The 22,101-nt window shown below is 45.5% G+C and overlaps 1 protein-coding gene across 1 annotated transcript in view; it reads left to right on the top strand.

Annotated features, from left to right (window-relative positions):
* Window positions 1-5,273: 5,273 nt before the first annotated feature.
* LOC139277494 (ubiquitin-conjugating enzyme E2 variant 1-like) overlaps window positions 5,274-22,101 on the top strand; it is a 79,762-nt gene continuing 62,934 nt past the window's right edge. The window contains exons 1-3 of the mRNA XM_070896010.1: window positions 5,274-5,497; window positions 10,956-11,075; window positions 21,828-21,919. Of these exons, the coding sequence (XP_070752111.1) occupies window positions 5,338-5,497; window positions 10,956-11,075; window positions 21,828-21,919 (372 nt within the window). The 5' untranslated portion in view covers window positions 5,274-5,337. The remainder of the gene's footprint in view (window positions 5,498-10,955; window positions 11,076-21,827; window positions 21,920-22,101) is intronic.

The raw sequence follows: 22,101 nt of genomic DNA, 5'->3' as shown, positions 1-22,101 counted from the left end.
CGTTTGCCTTCTTCACCGCCTGCTGTACCTGCATGGCAACTTTCAATGACTGATGAACCATGACACCCAGGTCTCGTTGCACCTCACTTTTTCCTAATCTGCTGCCATTCAGATAATATTCTGCCTTCGTGTTTTTGTCCCCAAAATGGATAGCCTCACATTTATCCACATTATACTGCATCTGCCATGCATTTGCCCACTCACCTAACCTGTCCAAGTCACCCTGCAGCTTCTTAGAGTCCTCCTCACAGCTCACACCGCCACCCAGTTTAGTGTCATCTGCAAACTTGGAGATATTACACTCAATTCCTTCATCTAAATCGTTAATGTATATTGTATATAGTATAATGTATATAGAGCTGGGGTCCCAGCACCGAGCCCTGTGGCACTCCACTAGTCACTGCCTGCCATTCTGAAAAGGACCCGTTTATCCCGATTCTCTACTTCCTATCTGCCAACCAGTTCTCGATCCATGTCAGTACATTACCCCCAATACCATGCGCTTTGATTTTGCACACCAATCTCTTGTGTGGGACCTTGTCAAAAGCCTTTTGAAAGTCCAAATACACCACATCCACTGGTTCTCCCTTGTCCACTCTGCTAGTTACATCCTCAAAAAATTCCAGAAGATTCGACAAGTATGATTTCCCTTTCATAAATCCATGCTGACTTGGACTGATCTCTCACTGCTTTCCAAATGCGCTGCTATTTCATCCTTAATGATTGATTCCAACATTTTCCCCACTTCTGATGTCAGGCGAACCGGTCTGTAAATACCCGTTTTCTCTCTCCTTCCTTTTTTAAAAAGTAGTGTTACATTAGCTACCCTCCAGTCCATAGGAACTGATCCAGAGTCGATAGACTGTTGGAAAATGATCACCAATGCATCCACTATTTCTAGGTCCTCTTCCTTAGGTACTCTGGAATGCAGACTATCAGGCTTCGGGGATTTATCGGCCTTCAATCCCATCAATTTCCCCAACACAATTTCCTGCCTAATAAGGATATCCTTCAGTTCCTCCTCACTAGATCCATGTCCCTTAGTACATTCGGAAGGTTATTTGTGTCTTCCTTTGTGAAGACAGAACCGAAGTATTTGTTCAATTGGTCTGCCATTTCTTTGTTCCCCATTATAAATTCACCTGAATCCGACTGCAAGGGACCTATGTTTGTCTTCACTAATCTTTTTCTCTTCACATATTTATAGAAGATTTTGCAGTCAGTTTTTATGTTCCTTGCAAGCTTCCTCTCATACTCTATTTTCCCCCTCTTAATTAAACCCTTAGTCCTCCTCTGTAGAATTCTAAATTTCTCCCAGTCCTCATGTTTGTTGCTTTTTCTAGCCAATTTATATGCCTCTTCCTTGGTTTGAACACTATCCTTAATTTCTCTTGTTAGCCACGGTTGAGCCACCTTCCCCATTTTATTTTTACTCCAGACAGAGATGTACAATTGCTGAAGTTCAGCCATGTGATCTTTAAATATTAGCCATTGCTTATCCACCGTCAACCCTTTAAGTATCCTTTGCCAGTCTATTCTAGCCAATTCACGCCTCATACCGTCGAAGTTACCTTTCCTTAAGTTCAGGACCCTAGTTTCAGAATTAACTGTGTCACTCTCCATCTTAATAAAGAATTCTACCATATTATGGTCACTCTTCCCCAAGGGGCCTCGCACAACAAGATTGCTCATTAATCCCTTCTCATTACACATCACCCAGTCCAGGATGGCCAGCTCTCTAGTTGGTTCCTCGTCATATTGGTCTGGAAAACCATCCCTAATACACTCCAGGAAATCCTCCTCCACCGCATTGCTACCAGTTTGGTTAGCCCGATCAATATGTAGATTAAAGTCGCCCATGTTAACTGCTGTACCTTTATTGCACACATCCCTTATTTCTTGTTTGATGCTGTTCCCAACCTCACTACTACTGTTTGGTGGTCTGTACACAACTCCCACTAGCGTTTTCTGCCCTTTGGTATTCCGCAGCTCCACCCATACCAATTCCACATCATCCAGGCTAATATCCCTCCTTACTATTGCATTAATTTCCTCTTTAACCAGCAACGCCATTCCACCTCCTTTTCCTCTCTGCCTATCCTTCCTAAATGTTAAATACCCCTGGATGTTGAGTTCCCAGCCTTGGTCACCCTGGAGCCATGTCTCTGTGATGCCAATTACATCATATCCGTTAACTGCTGTCTGCGCAGTTAATTCGTCCATCTTATTCCGAATACTCCTCGCATTGAGGCACAGAGCCTTCAGGCTTGTCTTTTTAACACACTTTGCCCCTTTAGAATTTTGCTGTAATGTAGACCTTTTTGTTTTTTGCCTTGGGTTTCTCTGCCCTCCACTTTTACTATTCTCCTTTCTACCTTTTGCTTCTGCCTCCATTTTATTTCCCTCTGACTCCCTGCATAGGTTCCCATCCCCCTGCCATGTTAGTTTAACTCCTCCCCAACAGCACTAGCAAACACTCCCCCTAGGACATTGGTTCCAGTCCTGCCCAGGTGCAGACCGTCCGGTTTGTACTGGTCCCACCTCCCCCAGAACTGGTTCCAATGTCCCAGGTTTGAATCCCTTCCTTTTGCACCACTCCTCAAGCCACATATTCATCCTAGCTATCCTGCGATTCCTACTCTGACTAGCACGTGGCACTGGTAGCAATCCTGAGATTACTACTTTTAAGGTCCTATTTTTAAATTTAGCTCCTAGCTCCCTAAATTCGTCTTGTCGGACCTCATCCCATTTTTTACCTATATCGTTGGTACCTATATGCACCACGAGAACTGGCCGTTCACCCTCCCCTTTCAGAATGTCCTGTACCCGCTCCGAGACATTCTTGACCCTTGCATCAAGGAGGCAACATACCATCCTGGAGTCTCAGATGCGGCCGCAGAAATGCCTATCTATTCCCCTTACAATCGAATCCTCTATCACTATAGCTCTCCCACTCTTTTTCCTGCCCTCCTGTGCAGCAGAGCCACCCACGGTGCCATGAACTTGGCTGCTGTTGCTCCCCCCGATGAGTCATCCCCCTCAATAATGCCCAAAGCGGTGTATCTGTTTTGCAGTGGGATGACCGCAGGGGACCCCTGCACTACCTTCCTTGCACTGCTCTTCCTGTTGATCACCCATTTACTATCTGGCTGTGTACCCTTTACCTTGGTAAGACCAACTCGCTAAACGTGCTATTCAAGTCATTCTCAGCATCATGGATGCTCCAGAGTTCATCCACCTGCAGCTCCAGTGCCGCAATGAGGTCCGACGGGAGCTGGAGGCGGATGCACTTCCCGCACACATAGTCGTCAGGGACACCGGAAGCGTCCCTGACTTCCCACATCGTACAGGAGGAGCATAACGCGTGTCCGAGCAGTCCTGCCATGACTTAACCCTTTGATAAATGTAACTTAGAGAAACAACGTATCGATCCAGACACATTAACGGAAACCTCAGCTCAGCGGGTGTTTAATTCATAAAATGGATATATATACACAAGCTGGGAGCAGCTGGGCGGGTGATTTATTGATAAAAATGGATATATATATATGAGCTGGGAGTGGCTCAGCGGGTGATTTGATAAAATGGATATATACACACATGAGCTGGTAGTGGCTTGGGGTGAACGAAAAGGAACGGAACGAATGCGGAAGAAACGGAAGAGAAGAGAATGACTAGAAGAGGGAAACTTCGAAGAGGAACAACCGGTCACGGAACCAACGACCACGAACCTACAATCTACGGTTGCAGCTACTAACTGGACGGGTGATTGTATGTCTTCGGTCAATTCTCTCAGAAGTCTTGTTCTGTAGTTTTTAGTTCGTTTTTGCGTAATAGAACTGACAGTTGGGTTAAGCCTAAATTTTGCTTCACGTGTAGTCCTTTCCTGTAATTCCCGAGGTCAACGAATCAAGGTAAGAGTGTAAAACGAATACCCTACAATGGGGATAGGGCGAGAAGGTGGAGATGATGTAAATCAGTCATGAACTTACTGAATGGCGGAGAAGGCTCGAGGGACTGTATGGCCTATTCCTGCTCCTATATCTCATGTTCTTAACTTCAGGGCCATCTCCTCCTTCTTGAACAAGGTCGGAGATTGCATTGATAGACTTCACTAAGCTCATTATTCTCATTGAGTCTGTTCTCACCAGATCAAAGGTATGCACCCTCAGAGTTGACCACTGCACTCTATCTGCCTTGGACTAGTTGGTGGCCGCTGCTGCTCCCCGTCCTGTACAAAGATGTGGCAGTCTTCCCACCCTGCATTCTGGTCCATTCAATATTCATATTATTGCTGGGAGAAACAGAATTCACCTGACACCCTCAATTGGAATATAAGATACAGTCACCTATTTAATTTGGGAAAGATAGATTTAGGAAAATCTTGTTTTTGTCAATTTCTCCACACATAAAGGACAAGAAAAAATATTTATGTTAGATGATGTGGCTTATTCCTCCTCAATCTCCACCCTTTTCTACCTTATTCACTGCATCCACTTCTCTCTGCTGCACTGCCTCTCCTCCTTTATCCTCCCTTCGCCCTCTTCATCACTCATTTCTTTCTGGCCCTACCCCTTCCTCTTCACTCATCCTCCTCTATCCTGCCCTACTTTCTTCCCTCATCAACCTACCTCTCCTCTTTCTCCATCCCTACCTATCCCCCTCCCTTTTCCTCCACCTCCCTCCGCTCTTCCTTCCCCTCCTCTCTTCCTTTCACCTCCCTTCCCCTCCCCTCTTCCATTATCCCCCTCCCTTTCATCCCCTCCCCTTTTTCCTCCTTCCCCTATACCCCAACCCATCCCCCCCTGCCCTTCATATCCCCTCCCCTTTTCCACCACCCCAACCCTCTCCCATCCCCATTCCCCACACCCCAACCCTCTCCCATCACCTCTGTCCCTCATACCCCCTCCCCTTTCCCCCACAACCCAACCCTCTCCCATCCCCTCTGCCCCTCATACCCCCTCCTTCCTCTCATACCCCCTTCTCCCATTCCTACCCCTCTCCCTTCCATCAGTGACACCCCACTCTATCTGCAGCCCTCCGCCCAGCCAGTGCCAGGCTCCCATTGACAACACTCCTCACAATAGGGCCCCTCAGCTGAACTAGCGTGTCATAGGCGATACCAACTGTGATTGGCCACAACGATTTCACAAGCGACCGATTGCGATTGGCTGCGCTGGTTCTCAGCAGCAGTCCCGGCCATGCTGATTGGCTGCAGTATGCGGCACTATCCCGTCACCGGGCGGCACGTTTGCTGCGATTGGCTGGGGCCGTGTGTGGGAAGCTGCGCCGTGCTGCTGTGGGCGGCGGGGCTGGGCTCAGTGCTGTCGGCTGAAAATGGCGAGCGTGGGGCGGAGGGAGCGGTCGGCCATGGCTGCCGATGGGCCGGATTCCCACCCTGCCGAGGAGAACTGGCAGCAAGACGGGGATGCCGCCGTGCCCCGCTGGGGCCCTCAGCATCCAGGCGCCAAGGAGCTGGCGCAGCTCTACTCTCCCGGTGAGTAAACCACAGAGGGCAGGGCGGCGGCGGCGGCGGCATCTCCCGGACACGCCGGTCCCAACCGCAGCGGCCTTGGGCCCCCTTCGCCCTGCGGAAGCTTCACACACACTGCACGCTGCCTGCGGTGGCATTGGCCACCATTGGGCCCATGATCCCGGGGAGCCCGGAATTCCCCGGGTATAGGGCAGGGAGTCTGTGTGGGGCTGACCAGGGCGGGAGACTCCGCCAACCGGTGGTGGGGGAATATGGAGACGCCCCCCCCCCCCCCCCCACTGTGATGGGGGGATGAGGAGAATGAGGAGACTGTCTTTCCCCCCCCCCCCCCCTGTGATGGGGGAATGAGGAGACTGTCTTCCCCCTTGTGACGGGGGGAATGAGGAGACTGTCTTCCCCCCTGTGACGGGGGGAATGAGGAGATTGTCTCCCCCCTGTGACGGGGGGAATGAGGAGATTGTCTCCCCCCTGTGACGGGGGGAATGAGGAGATTGTCTTCCCCCCTGTGACGGGGGGAATGAGGAGATTGTCTTCCCCCCCCTGTGACGGGGGGAATGAGGAGATTGTCTTCCCCCCTGTGATGGGGGGGGAATGAGGAGACTGTCTTTCTCTTCCCCCAACCCCCCGTGATGGGGGAATGAGGAGATTGTCTCCCCCCTGTGATGGGGGGAATGAGGAGATTGTCTTCCCCCCTGTGATGGGGGGGAATGAGGAGATTGTCTCCCCCCTGTGACGGGGGGGAATGAGGAGATTGTCTCCCCCCTGTGACGGGGGGGAATGAGGAGATTGTCTCCCCCCTGTGATGGGGGGGAATGAGGAGATTGTCTCCCCCCTGTGACGGGGGGGGGGGGATGAGGAGATTGTCTCCCCCCTGTGACGGGGGGGGGGATGAGGAGATTGTCTCCCCCCTGTGACGGGGGGGATGAGGAGATTGTCTCCCCCCTGTGACGGGGGGGATGAGGAGACTGTCTCCCCGTGTGGAGTGATAGGGAAATGAGTGGATGCTGGAAAGGGAGGAGACATCCAATTAGGGAAAGGAGACTTGTGCATCAATGGAGGGTGGCCTATGAGGGAATGAGACTTCCAATAGAGTTTGGAGGGAAGGAGCTCAAGACGTAGAAAGGTGACTGCTTTACTATGCAAGAAAATGTAACAAGGCTTGAGAGATTTAAATGATGTGAATCTTGAAATCAAAGCTTTGAGCAACTTGTGTAAAGCAAGAGCAAGAATTTGCATTTATATAGTGCTTTTCATTACCTCAGGACGTCCCAAAGCGCTCTTGCAGCCCATGAAGTCGTTTTTTGAAGTATAGTCACTGTTTCAATTAGGAAACCTGGCAGTCAATTTGTGCGCCACAAGGTCCCACTATCCAATAAGATAATGATCAGATAATCTGTTGTGATGTTGGTTGAGGGATAAATATTGGCCAGAAGGTGGGGAGATCTCTCCTGCTCTACCTCTAGTTCCATGGGATCTTTTACGTGCACCTGAAAGGGCAGATGTAGTCTCTTGAATTTTAAGCAAGTAGCAGTCCTCCCAGCTTTTTCAGTTTCTGAGCATTTCTAACTTTACTATTGCATTGAATCTTCTGGCCTTGCCTTCAGCCATTTAGGCTTAAGCTCTGGAATTCCCTCCCTAAATCCCTCTGCCTTGCTACCCCTCCACCTTCAAGACCCTCCTTAGAACATACTGTTTTGACCAAGCTTTTAATCAGCCTTTCTAATATCTTCTTTGGCTCGATGTCAATTTGTGTCTACTGGATGGCTGGGGGAGTTACTGTGTTGTTTGATTTTTTTTTAAGGGGCAAGGCACATAGTGTAAAAAAAATCACTACGGTAATGTATTCCAATTGTGTTTTGGGGCACCACAAATGGAATACTTATTACTTGAAGAATAACAGAGCTAGGAACAGTAGAATGGAGCTGTGTTCAATGGCTGTCCCTTTAAGGCAAGAATGTAATTGTTGTAAATAAACAAAGTGTTTCATTGGTTGGTATGGGAATTTTGCAGATTGGAATGTGCTGGTCAGTTTTGGATTGCAGCTCGGAAGTATGTATCATTAAGATTGAACTGTGATATCTGCAATGACTAACATACTGGCATTAAATTTCCTGAATGGATGTATCCAAGTAGTTAGACCCAGGGATGCACCCATTGTCCCGTTCTCAGGATGCTCCAGAATTCCCAGCCAATCTAAAAATGGGCATATATCAATGTAAACAATTGGGGCCCAAGGAAAGCACCAAACTTATCTTACAATCCATCTTTAAGTTTGAAAATCAATGATTCAACTCATTTAACATCATTCATGCACTTTAGGCACACATGTTTAAGAACCTACAATGGGGGAAGATTTTCAATTTTTAATGTACTTTTTTGTAATATGTAGACCAGAACTGAGTGCAGTATTCTGTACAGTGTAACCAAGTTTAACATAACTTCTCTGTTTTGAATTCTGTGCCTCTAGAAATGAATCCCAATGCTTTGTTTGCATTTTTATGGCTTCCTTGACCAGCATTGCTACTAATAATTTGAGATTCTGTCCCACTAGAACCCTTTGCTGCTTCAGCCCATTAAAACTCTTATTTTCCAAGGTGGCCGCCTTATTCCTCCTCACAAAATGTACCACCTCGCACTTAACTATATTAAAATTAATTTGCCATTTATACGCCCATTCAGGAAGTTTAATATTTTCTTGTATTTTGTCGCAGTCATCCTTAGTATTAACTATAATTCCAAATTTGGTATTGTGTACAAATTTTGATATTTCGATGTTTTGATATTTCAAAACATGTCTGTATATTTTTAAATTGAGTTGTGGCTGGCAACAACATTTTGGTTAACTAACAGGTATTGGAGCTAAATATACATGATGTCGTCGTCTGATGATGCCGTGGTTTTTCATACTCACTTGGGTGGCCAACCATTCATATGATGGCCGTATGCAGTAAAAGCTAACCAAATACAGTTAATGCAGATTGTTTGTGAACTTTTAGTACAGTGAATACTTCTCGATGTCGTCGTCTTCTTGGGCAATCCCCCGGAGTGGAGGATGACTTGCTTCCACACTAAAATGAGTTCTAAGGTGACTGATGAGACCAATGCGGGATCTGCAGTCTCTGTCGCAGGTGGTGGTTGGTGGGACAGGTGGGTGGGGTGCTTGATTTGTCGTACGCTCCTTCCGCTGTTTGTACTTGGCTTCCATGTGCTCCCAGCGAAGAAACTCGAAGTGTTCGGTGCCTTCTTGGATGCTTCTCCTCCACTTTGCGTGGTCTTGGGCCAGAGATTCCCAAGAGTCGGTGGGGATGTTACATTTTTTTCAAGCAGGCTTTGAGGGTGACCGTGAAGTGTTTTCTCTGCCCTCCTGGGGCTCGCTTGCCGTGACGTCGCTCGGAGTAGAGTGCTTGTTTCGGGAGTCTAGTATCGGGCATGCGGACAGTGTCCTCCTCATATTATAGCCAGTCCCTTGGAATCGATGAAGACTTGCTTCCACTCTAAAAAAATTAGTCCTTAGGTGACTAAACAGTTCAATACGAGAACCACAGTCCCTATCAGGTGGGACAGACTGTCGTTGAGGGAAGGGGTGGGTGGGACTAGTTTGCTGCACGCTCTTTCCGCTGCCTGCGCTTGATTTCTGCATGCTCTCGGCAATGAAACTCGAGGTGCTCAGCGCCCTCCCGGATGCACTTCTTCCACTTAGGGCAGTCTTTGGCCAGGGACTCCCAGGTGTCGGTGAGGATGTTGCACTTTATGTGGACAATGTGGCCCGTCCATCGGAGCTGATCGAGCGTGGTCAATGCCTTTATGCTGGGGATGTTGGCCTGAGAGAAACGCTGATGGTGTGCCTATCCTGCCAATTAATTTGCAGGATATTGTGGAGGCAGCGTTGGTGGTACTTCTCCAGTGCTTTGAGGTGCCCACTGTACATAGTTCATGTCTCTGAAGCATGTAGGAGTGCAGGTATCACTACTGCTCTGTAGACCATAAGCTTGATGCCGGGTTTGAGATTCTGGTCTTCGAACACTCCTTTCCTCATAAGACCGAATGCTGCATTGGCACACTGTTGGACTTCATCATCGATGTCTGTCCATGCTGATAGTAGGCTCCCAAGGTATGGAAAATGGTCCACATTGTCCAAGGTCTCGTCATGGATCTTGATAATCGTGGAGCAGTACTGTGTGGTGGGCGTAGGTTGGTGGAGAACTTTTGTCTTACTGATGTTTAATGTAAGGCGCAGACTCTCGTACGCTTCAGTGAAGGTGTCAACGATGGTTTGGAGTTCGGCCTCCGAGTGTGCACAAACGCAAGTGCCGTCTGCATACTGTAATTCAATTGACAGAGGTTGGAACAACCTTGGATGTGGACTTGAGGCGTTGGAGGTTGAAAAATTTCCCACTTATCCTGTAGATTAACTCCACTTCAGCAGGGAGCTTGTTAAAGGGAATATAAGAACATCCACTGCATGTAAAGACCGTAATGGTGTTGGTGGCTTATGCTGGATTGCTGTGAGGTCTTGGGTTACTTCTCGGCTTTCCTGGAATTCACTGGTGCTCAGTCAAATGTAGTCGTTGGACTTTGAGTATATTGGGCAGCATAGTATGACTTGTCTACACCATCAAAACTGATTGACTGACTGGTACATACTAGCCACATTTGGATCGATCCTTTCCGAGGTTTACCAGCCTATCCCAAAATAATACTTTCTTTGGTGTGACTGGTTTTAATTAATTTGCATTTGTGGTTAGTTGAAAAACAGTAATATTTTAAGTTCCATGTCATTATTTTCCTTTTCTTACTATCCAGCTCCCTTCTGAGGCTCTAGACTGGAACCCACCCCGCTAAAGAATTGTGAGGATGCACTAATCCCCTGTACACTGCTCTGAAACAAAAACAGCAAATGCTGGAAATACTCAGCAGGCCAGGCAGCATTCGTGGAGAGAGAAACAGTTAACATGTCAAATCTGAGACCCTTCGTCAGGACTGGAAAAGGTAAAGATGTAACAGATTTTAAGCAGAGGCTGGGGAGGAAAGAACTGTCCCGTTTGTTCTTTCCTCGCCTCCCCCTTTCCCTGCCTCTGCATCTGCTTAAAATCTGTTACATCTCAAACTTTTCCAGTCCTGACGAAGGGTCTCTGACCTGAAACATTAACTGGTTCTCTCTCCACGAATGTTGCCCGGCCTTCTGAGTGTTTCCAGCATTTTCTGTTTTTGTTTTGGATTCCAGCATCCGCAGTATTTGGCTATTGTCACTTATCTGAAACATTGAGGCACCAAAGAAAGTACCTAATTTAATACTGTAATGCAGAATATAAAACATAAATGGCAAGTTAAGTTTGTGCTGGGAGAAAACTGAAGCTAAACTTCAGTCAGATAATAAAAAAAAGGATTTCCAATCAATTTCCATGTTTGCTCAGTTATAGAAACATAAGTAATTAACTTCTGTTTTCTTTTTCTCCCACAGTGAAACGATTTCAGGAATGGGTGTGTGTTATTTTAAACATTGCTCTAATGAACTGTAACTTGTATCATCTGGTCATAAATTTCAGCTGGGACCACATCCATCTGATCCTTATTGGAATTAGTAAGTAAAAGTTTAGTATGTATAAGTTCCTTTTCTGGCTCCCACATTAGCTGACATTGTTAATGGCTCTTTCTCCTCAGGTACTGTCCTCCTCTCCCTCAAATCTGCCATCACCACCCTTCTCAAAAAAACAATCCTCGACCCCTCCGTCCTTGCAAACTACCGCCCCATCTCCAACCTCCCTTTCCTCTTCAAAGTCCTTGAACATATTGTCGCCTCTCAAATCGGTGCCCATCTTTCCCGCAATGACATGTTTAAATTCCTCCAATCTGGTTTCTACATCTGCCTCAGTACCGAAATGGCTCATTGAAGTCACAAATGACATCCTTTGTGACCAAGGCAAAGGTAAACTATCCTTCCTCGTCCTTCTTGACTTATCTGCAGCCTTTAACACGGTTGACCACTCTATCCTTCTCCAACGCCTGTCCACCGTCGTCCAGCTGGGTGGGCCCACACTCGCCTGGTTCCATTCTTATCTATCTATTAGTAGCCAGAGAATCACCTGCATCGGCTTCGCTTTCCACCCCCGCATTGTTACCTCTGGTGTCCCCCAAGGATCTATCCTTGGCCCCCTCCTATTTCTCATCTACATGTTTCCCCTTGGCATCATCCGAAAACACAGCATCAGTTTCCACATGTACACTGATGACATCCAGCTCTACCTCACTACCACTTCTCTCGGCCACTCCACGGTCTCTAAATTGTCAGATTGCTTGTCTGACATCCAGTTCTGGATGAGCAGAAATGTACTCCAGTTGAATATTGGGAAGACCAAAGCCATTGTTTTTGCTGCCCGCCGCAAACTCCATTCCCTAGCCACTGACTCCATCCCTCTCCGTCTGAGGCCGAATCAGACTGTTCGCAAACTTGGTGCCATTTTTGACCCTGAAATGAGCTTTCAACCACACATCTGCAGCAAAACTAAGACTGTCTATTTCCACCTCCGTAGCCTTGCCCATCACCGCTCTTGCCTCAGCTCACTGGCTGCTGAAACCCACATCCATGCCTTTGTTACCTCGACTTGACTATTCCTATGCACTCCTGACTGGCCTCTCGCATTCTACCCTATGTAAACTAGAGGTGATCCAAAACTTACTTGTCTACCTGTGTCCTAACTCGCATCATGTCCTGCTCACTGATCTACATTGGCTCCTGGTGAAGCAATGCCTTGATTTCAAAATTCTCATCCTTATTTTCAAATCCCTCCGTGGCCTTGCACCTCCCTATCTCTCTAATCTCCTTCAGCCCAACAACTCCTTCGCACCCCCCCCCCCCCCAACCCCCAAGATGTCTGCGCTCCTCTAATTCTGCCCTCTTGAGCATCTCTGATTATAATCGCTCAACCATTGGTGGCCGTGCCTTCCATTGCCTAGGCCCTAAGCTCTAGAATTCCCTGTCGAAACATCATCCACCTCCGCCCCTGAGAGCCATGATAAATTAGAGATATCAATAGGATTTGCATTTACATTGACATTAAGCAGTCACTCTTGAGCATAGTATTAAATAGAACTCATTTATTGTAGTTGGCAGTTGACACTTGGAGTTAACTGTCTGGCCTTGGATCCATACAAAAGCCAGCAACTTGAGCTCTATACATTTATCTTACGAGATGTGTATGTACCTTGTGCTTCATTTACATTATAGTACTGCCTCCAGAGATAGAACTGCAATATAAGTGAAATGATGCAAGTGCCTTGGGAATTAGTTTCACTTGCCTGTCTCTGGTGAGCACAAAGGTAAACAGCTGTCAGTGTCCTAGTCATGGATGGGCTAACATTGCTGGTGTGTATTTAGATGGATTACATGTTATCTGAGCCACGATTCCACCATCTTTGGCTCATGCCTATGTTTTAGCGTGCAAATCATAGAATCATAGAAATTTACAGCATGGAAGGAGGCCATTTTGGCCTATCGTGTCCCTGCCGGCCGACAAAGAGCTATCCAGCCTAATTCCACTTTCCAGCTCTTGGTCTGTAGCCTTGTAGGTTACGGCACTTCAAGTGCATATCCAAGTACTTTTTAAATGTGGTGAGGTTTTCTGCCTCTACCACCCTTTCAGGCAGTGAGTTCCAGATTCCTACCACCCTCTGGGTGAAAAAATTTCCCCTCAAATTGCCTCTCAATAATTTTAAATCTGCCCCCTGGTTGTTGACCCCTTAAATCAATTTCAATTTTTATTTAATTAAATGGGGAATTGATGCTAAGGCATGGGAGATGGACAAGGAGTGGTGATTGAACTTCAGGTTGAAAAGGTAGGTTTTAAAAGGACAGAGTAGTGAAGTCGATCAATCTCCAGCCTCAGAATAAGACGCATGAAAATAAATAATACAAATAAAAGCAACAACTCAAAATGGTGTCTGCCATGGCTCAGTACCAGTACCCTTGCCTCTGAGACAGCGGTTGTAAATTCAAGTCCCACTCCAGAAACGTGAATACAAAAATCTAAGCTGACATATCAGTGCAGTACTTTCTTCCTTATCTCCAGGCCATGAGGGGATTTAAATGTGAGCAGGTGAATTTTAAATTTCAGGCGTTGGTGGACCGGGAGGTAATGTAATTCAATGAGGACAGGGGTGTTGGGTGAATGGACTTAGTGGACGAAACAATATAGGCAACAGAGTTTTGGGTCAGCTGAAGTTTATGGAGGGTGCAGGATGGGAGGTCAGTCAACGGCATTAGAATAGTCAGATCTGGCAGTGACAAATGGATGAACGTTTCAGCAGCAGGTGACCTGAGGTAGACTAGAGGAGGGCAATGCCATGGAGGTGGAAGTACACATTCTTTGTGATGGCGAGGATTTGGGTTTGGAAGCTCATCTTGGAGTCAAATAGGACACTGAGGTTATGAACAGTCTAGTTTAGCCTGAGACAATAGCGAGGAGGGGGATGGAATCTGGAAAGGGTACAGGATATGTGGCAGTTGGCGAAAATGATGGCTTTGATTTTCCCAATGTTTAACTGGAGCAAATTGAAGCTCATAATACTGCTGTTGTAAAACAACATAATCTCCGACCCACTGTGAGCAATATCACAAGTGATATATAATATAGAAGTAATAATTGTTACAACTTGGACTTCCCTAGATTTTCTTTTCTCATCACCAACAAAAACTAGCTCCTCTAGAAAAGCTTGTACCTCTAGTGTACGGAAGTGTATAAGAACATAAGAAATAGGAGCAGGAGTAGGCCATTTAGCCCCTCGAGCCTGCTCCGCCATTTAATTAATATCATGGCTGATCTGATCATTGACTTAGCTCCACGTCCCTGCCCACTCCCCATAACTCTTTATTCCCTTAATGCTCAAAACTCTATCTCCACCTTAAATATATTCAATGACCCAGCCTCCACAGCTCTCTGGGGCAGAGAATTCCACAGATTTACAAGCTCAGAGAAGAAATTCCTCCTCATCTCAGTTTTAAATGAGCGACCCTATTCTGAGACTATGCCCCACCCCTAGTTTTAGTTTTCCTTATGAGTGGAAATATCCTCTCTGCATCCACCTTGTCGAGCCCCCTCATTATCTTATATGTTTCGATAAGATCATCTCTCATTCTTCTAAACTCCAATGTGTATAGGCCCAAACTACTCAACCTATCTTCATAAATCAACTCCCTCATCTCCAGAATCAACCTAGTGAACCTTCTCTGAACGGCCACCAATGTAAGTATATCCTTCCTTAAATACGGAGATCAAAACTGTACGCAGCATTCCAGGTGTGGCCTCGCCAATACCCTGTACATCTGTAGCAGGACTTCTCTGCTTTTATACTCCATCCCCCTTGCAATAATGGCCAACATACCATTTGTCTTCCTAATTACTTGCTGTACCTGCATACTAACTTTTTGTGTTTCATGCACAAAGACCCCTAGGTCCCTCTGTACTGCAGCACTTTGCAATTTTTCTCCATTTAAATGATAATTCGCTTTTTTATTTTTTCTGCCAAAGTGGATAACCTCACATTTTCCCACAAGATACTCCATCTGCCAATTTTTTCCCATTCACTTAGTCTGTCTATATCCCTTTGCAGATTTCTTTGTGTCCTCCGCACAACTTGCTTTTCCATCCATCTTTGTATCATCAGCAAACTTGGCTACATTACACTCGGTCTCTTCATCCAAGTCATTAATATAGATTGTAAATAGTTCTGGCCCCAGTACCGATCCCTGCGGCACCCCACTAGTTACCATTTGCCAACCGGAAAATGATCCATTTATCCCGACTCTCTGTTTTCTGTTAGTTAGCCAAACCTCTTTCCATGCTAATATATTACCCCCAACCCTGTGAACTTTTATCTTGTGCAGTAACCTTTTATGTGGCACCTTAACGAATGCCTTCTGGAAATCCAAATGCACCACATCCACTAGTTCCTCCTTATCCACTCTACTCGTTACATCCTCAAAGAACTCCAGCAAATTTGTCAAACACGATTTCCCTTTCATAAAACCATGCTGGCTCTGCTTGATTGACTTATGCTTTTCCAAATGTCCTGCTACTGCTTCCTTAATAATGGACTCCAGCATTTTCCCAACGACAGATGTTAGGCTAACTGGTCTATAGTTTCATGCTTTCTCTCTGCCTCCTTTTTTTAAATAGGGGTGTTACATTTGCAGTTTCCAATCCGCTGGGACATCTCCAGAATCCAGGGAATTTTGGTAGATTACAACCAATGCATCCACTATCTCTGCAGCCACTTCATTTAAGACTCCAGGATGCAAGTCATCAGGTCCAGGGGACTTGTCTCCCTTTAGTCCCATTATTTTACTGAGTACTACTACTTTAGTGATTGTATTAAGTTCCTCCCTCCCTATAGCCCCTTGATTATCCATTATTGGGATGTTTTTAGTGTCTTCTACCGTGAAGACTGCTACAAAATATTTGTTCAAAGTCTCTGCTATTTCCCTGTTCCCCATTATTAATTCCCCAGTCTTATCCTCTAAGGGACCAACATTTACTTTAGCCACTCTTTTCCTTTTTATGTACCTGTAGAAACTCTTATTATCTGTTTTTATATTTCGTGCTAGTTTACTTTCATCATCTATCTTCCCTCTCTTTATTATTTCTTTAGTCTTTCTTTGCTGGCTTTTAAAAGTTTCCCAATCGTCTGGCCTCCCACTAGTCTTGGCCACTTTGTTTTCAATTTGATACCATCCCTAATTTCCTTAGTTAGCCACGGATGGTTATCCTTTCTCTTCTCATTGAAATATATTTTTGTTGAGAGTTATGAAATATTTCCTTAAATGTCTGCCACTGCTCATCAACCATCCTACACTTCATATTTACCCAGTCCACTTTAGCCAACTCTGCCTTCATACCTTTTGCAGTCTCTTTTGTTTAAACTTAGGACACTGGTTTGAGATCCAACTTTCTCAGCCTCCAACTGAATTTGAAATTCAACCATGTTATGGTCACTCATTCCTAGAGGATCCTTTACTGGGAGATCATTTATTACAGTACTGGATCTAAGATAGCCTGCACCCTGGTTGGTGCCACAACGTACTGTTCAAGAAAACTATCTCAGATACATTCTATGAATTCTTCCTCAAGGCTACCCTGGCCACTTTGCTTTGTCCAATCAATATGAAGGTTAAAATCACCCATGATTATTGCCGTTCCTTCTTTACAAGCCTCCATTATTTCTTGATTTATACTCCATCCAACAGTGTAGCTATTGTTAAGGGGTCTATAGACGACGCCCACCAGCGACTTTTTTCCCCCCCATATTATTCCTTATCTCCACCTAAACTGATTCAACATCTTGATCTTCTGAGCCAAAATCGTTTCTCACTAACGCACTGAACCTCATCCTTTATTTACAGAGCTATTCCACCTCCTTTTTTCTTTCTGTCTGTCCTTCCAACTTGTCAAATATCCCAGCCTTGATCACCTTGCAACCACGTCTCTGTAATGGCTATCCGATATACCCATTTGTATCTATTTGTGCTATTAACGCATCTATTTTAGAAACATAGAAAATAGGTGCAGGAGTAGGCCATTCTAGCCTGCACTGCCATTTAATGAGTTCATGGCTGAACATGCAACTTCAGTACCCCATTCCTGCTTTCTCGCCATACCCCTTGATCCCCCTAGTAGTAAGGACTTCATCTAACTCCTTTTTGAATATATTTAGTGAATTGGCCTCAACAACTTTCTGTGGTAGAGAATTCCACAGGTTCACCACTCTCTGGGTGAAGAAGTTTCTCCTCATCTCGGTCCTAAATGGCTTACCCCTTATCCTTAGACTGTGACCCCTGGTTCTGGACTTCCCCAACATTGGGAACATTCTTCCTGCATCTAACCTGTCTGAACCCATCAGAATTTTAAACGTTTCTATGAGGTCCCCTCTCATTCTTCTGAACTCCAATGAATACAAGCCCAGTTGATCCAGTCTTTCTTGATGGGTCAGTCCCGCCATCCCGGGAATCAGTCTGGTGAACCTTCGCTGCACTCCCTCAATAGCAAGAATGTCCTTCCTCAAGTTAGGAGACCAAAACTGTACACAATACTCTAGGTGTGGCCTCACCAAGGCCCTGTACAACTGTAGCAACACCTCCCTGCCCCGTACTCAAATCCCCTCGCTATGAATTTATTTTGTTACGAATGCTGCGTGCATTCAGATAAAAAGCTTTTTAAAAAAAAAAGTTTTTAACCATTTTTTTCCTGCTTTGACCCCACTTTCTGATACACATGTTTATACATTCTGTTCCTTCCTGTCACGCTCTGGTTTCATTTCCCCCAGTGCTACCCTGCTCTATTGCCTTCTCCTTATTTGACTTTTTTTAAATTTCCGCTCACCTGAACCCTCATTTCCCCCCCCCCCCCACTAATTAGCTTAAAGTCCTCTCTACAGCCCTAGTTATTCGACTCGCCAGGACCTTAGTCCCAGCACGGTCTAAGTGAAGCCCGTCCCAACAGAACAGCTTCCTCTTACCCCAGTACTGGTGCCAGTGTCCCACGAACCAAAACCCATTTCTCCCACACCAGTCTTTGAGCCACGTGTTTAACTCTCTAATCTTATTTATTCTATGCAAATTTGCTCGTGGCTCAGGTAGTAATCCAGAGATTATTACCTTTTGTGATTCTGCTTTTTTAATTTGGCCCCTAGCTGCTCCTAATCCCTCAGTAGAACAACCTCTTTTTTTTGACCTACCTATGTCATTGGTACCCACATGGATCACGACAACTGGATCTTCCCCCTCCCACTCCAAGTTCCTCTCCAGCCCACAGGAGATGTCCTTAGCCCTGACACCGGGTAGGCAACACAGCCTTCTGGACTCGCACTCTCGGCTGCAGAGAACAGTATCTATCCCCCTAATGATACGGTCATATACTGTATGCATAAAGTCATTTGGGAAAGTGTGCTCTGGGTAAACAATAGACTTTTTTATTGTTACTGGATTATATGTAGGGGATCCACTATACATCCGTCACTTCAGAAGATTATCACTATGGATTACTCCGGATCCTTGCATAAAGGACTAAACTACCAAATTGATTTATTCACAGTGATTTACAAAAGCAGGTAATAGCCATGAGCTGTTGAAGCTGATCCAAATCTAATACAGCAATTCTGAAATGGTGCAAAACTTAAATGTAAAATCCCTGTTCCAAAACAATAAATGGTAAATTATCATTCACAATTGAATAAACTTTTCTGACATAGTTATGTCTGATAAGGTAACTCTGAAGCCACGAGTGATCACTTCCCCCTAACTAGTCATTAATAATGCTTGTTAAATAATCTAACTCATCAGAGGCGATGCATGCTCCTTTAAGTAACACCTGCACGTCAATGCATATTTCACCCATTCTAGAAAGATGTAGATACTATATAGATTAGGACGTGTATAAATTAGGAGCGATATGGCCCGGTTGTCAACCGGGGATAAGGAAGACACAATGAGTGTCTAAAGTTAAAGTCCCCAGAGGTGAATGTGTGTTTGCAATGATACTTTGCCCCCAACCTGCTCCACAACTGTGTCTGAACTTGGATATTGGTCAGTGCTCCAAGCTTGTCTACAAGTAAATGTCATCCCATCACAGGAACTCAGTCTTAACTTTTGACTCTTGTATTGTCTTTTCCCTAACCTCCTATTTACAATCAGGACATTTCTCTCCTAATCTTTACCATGCTTACGTAACCTAAACTCTCTCCGAGACTGAAGATAGGCATATTCTGCTCATAATAAAGGATGAAACTGTGTACACTCTGCAAGTGTGACCATGGCTCCTTTAATGCGACTCCAGAGTGCAGGTACCTCGTGGGTGGCCTGCTTATATACTGTATTCCCAAGGGATGCTGTAATACAGGTTACAAGGGTTTAAATACATAACAAGGCAAGTCTCCTGGACCTAATATTTCCACTCCAGGATGTCAAAAGAAGTAGATGCTTTAGTCATGATCTTCCAAAACTCTCGATTCAAGAATTGTCCCATTAGATTGAAAAATTGGCAATGTCTCCGTTATTTAAGAAGGGTGGGAGAGATGAACGAGGTAATCATAGAACTATTTGTTTAACCTCTGTTATAAGGAAGTTATTAGAATTTGTTATTAGAGACGGAGTGACTGAGCACTTGGACAAATATGAACTGATCATAGAGAGCTAACATAGATTTGTAATGGGTAGGTCATTTCTTACTAAACAAATTGAATTATTTTATTAACGTGTTGGGTAAGGGAGTGTCTGTGGACTTAAACAAGGAATTCGATAAGGTTCCACATGAGACTGATAGGAAAAATGAAAGCGCACGGACAGAAAGTTGTCAGATTTATTCTGGCTATGCTGCAGTTTTCACCAGTGGTAGGACTAATATCGCCTTTGGACCCCACCACTTGCCACTAATTCCATCCCCCTGTTTGCAACCTTGATGTTCAATTTGACCCCAAGCTGAGGTACTGACTCTCTTAACATCCATCATAAAGACCATCATCATCATCTTAGACAGTCCCTCGGAGTTGAGGATGACTGCTTCCACACTAAAAATGAGTTCTCAAGTGACTGAAGAGTCCAATGCTGGACCTACAGTCTCTGTCACAGGTGGGGCAGATGGTGTTTCTGCTGTCTACGCTTGGCTTCAGCTTGCTCTCAGCAAAGAGACTCACGGTGTTCAGTGCCTTCCTGGATGCTTTTCCTTCACTTTGAGCGGTCTTGGGCCAATGCTTCCCAGGTGTCGCTGGGGATGTTGCACTTTTTCAAGGAGGTTTTGATCATTCGGGTCGCTTGACCAGGAAACACCAAGACTGGTTCGACCAGAATGACCAGGCGACCCAGGAGCCAGTATGCCGCAAGCGCAAGGCATTCTTGAACCGGAAACCGCAACACAACTCAAGAGTAAGAAAGCAGCTCTACAGACGTCTGAAGGCTGAGGTCCAATAGAAAACCTGCGAGCTAAAGAACAGATGGTGGGTGGGAAAACACAAGAAATCCAGCAGCAAGCCAACAACCATGACGTGTGAGAATTCCTTAGCGCAGTGAAGACCACCTACGGCCCAAGCACCCAAGGCCCTACCCCACTGCTGGCCAAGAACAGAGAGGTGCTCATCAAGGACAGAGAGGCAGTCAGTGCCCGCTGGAAGGAGCACTTTGAAGATCTCCTTAACCGAGACTCTGTCTTTGACGTGAGTGTCCTCGACTCCATCCCGCAGCATGCCACCATCTCAGCACAACCCCAGCCCGGTACGAGGTTGAAAAGGCCATCCGACAACTGAAGAATAACAAGGCCTCAGGAACAGATGGAATCCCCGCCGAAGCACTAAAACATGGTGGAGAAGCACGATTGACCTAATTTCTCTTATCTGGAAGGAGAGCATGCCAGGAGATCTCAGATGCTGTAATCATGACTATCTTCAAGAAAGGTGACCAGTCTGACTGCGGTATCTACAGAGGGGTCTCCCTGCTATCGGCCACCGGGAAACTCATCGCAAGAATTCTCCTCAATTGTCTTCTCTGTGGCTGAAGAGCTCCTCCCAGAATCACAATGTGGATTCTGCCCACTAAGGGGCACAATGAACATGATCTTCACCACTTGACAAATACAAGAGAAATGCAGGGAACAGCACCAACCCTTTGACCTCAAAAGCCTTCAACACTCAACTGTGAAGGATTATAGAGCAGCATCCTCGGATTCGGCTGCCCTCAAAAGTTTGTCACCATCCTGCACCTGCTTCATGATGACATGCAAGCCGTCATCTTCTACCTCTGTAGCATTGCCTGTCTCTTCTATTCTCTCGTTTAAATCCCTTCATGACCTTGCCCTGCTTATCTCTAACCTTCTCCAGCTGTGCAACATTCTCGAGGACTCTGCATTCTTCCAACTCCAGCCTTTTTGCACATCCCCCACACCCTTTGCCCCACCATTGGCAGATGTGCCTTTAGCCATCTGGGCCCTAAGCTCTGGATTCTCTCAAATCTTAGTTTCTCCACCTCCCTCCTTAAAACATGACTCTTTAACCAAGCTTTTAGTCACCCTTCCTAGTATCTCCTTTGGCTCAACATTTATTTTTGTTAAGCACTTTGGGATATTTTGCAACATTAAAGGTGCTATATAAATGCAAGTTGTTAAATGGAAATTGATCATTGTTGTAAATACATTGAATTGATAGCTAAATTAGTACATAGCTATGGGTGAGATTGTATTTAAAGGACTTGTTTTAAACATTGTGTGCGTGTGCATGTGTATGTGTGTGTATCGTCTGCATAGCTTGTATTTTTTTAATACCCAAGATGGTATTTGTTCTAATTGTGTGTTTTTTATAGTTGCAGGGATGGTTACTGCTGACTTTGCTTCAGGATTTGTCCACTGGGGAGCAGACACGTGGGGTTCTGTTGATCTGCTTGTACTTGGCAAGGTACAGAATAGGACTGCATTTCTCCAACTTTTCCTCATGTTGATGAAAATGCCAGTATGCATGTCATCATGAATTTGTTGTTGAGACCTGTACACCATATTTAGTTTGTAGTTTGTGAAATTACATGATGCTTTTCTTCTTCACCCATTACATTTTGAGGGGGGTGGGGACGAAGACTTCAA

The sequence above is a fragment of the Pristiophorus japonicus genome, chromosome 12 (genome assembly GCF_044704955.1).
Source record: "Pristiophorus japonicus isolate sPriJap1 chromosome 12, sPriJap1.hap1, whole genome shotgun sequence".
Lineage (NCBI taxonomy): Eukaryota > Metazoa > Chordata > Chondrichthyes > Pristiophoridae > Pristiophorus > Pristiophorus japonicus.
This window is presented reverse-complemented; position numbering and strand designations above follow the sequence as displayed.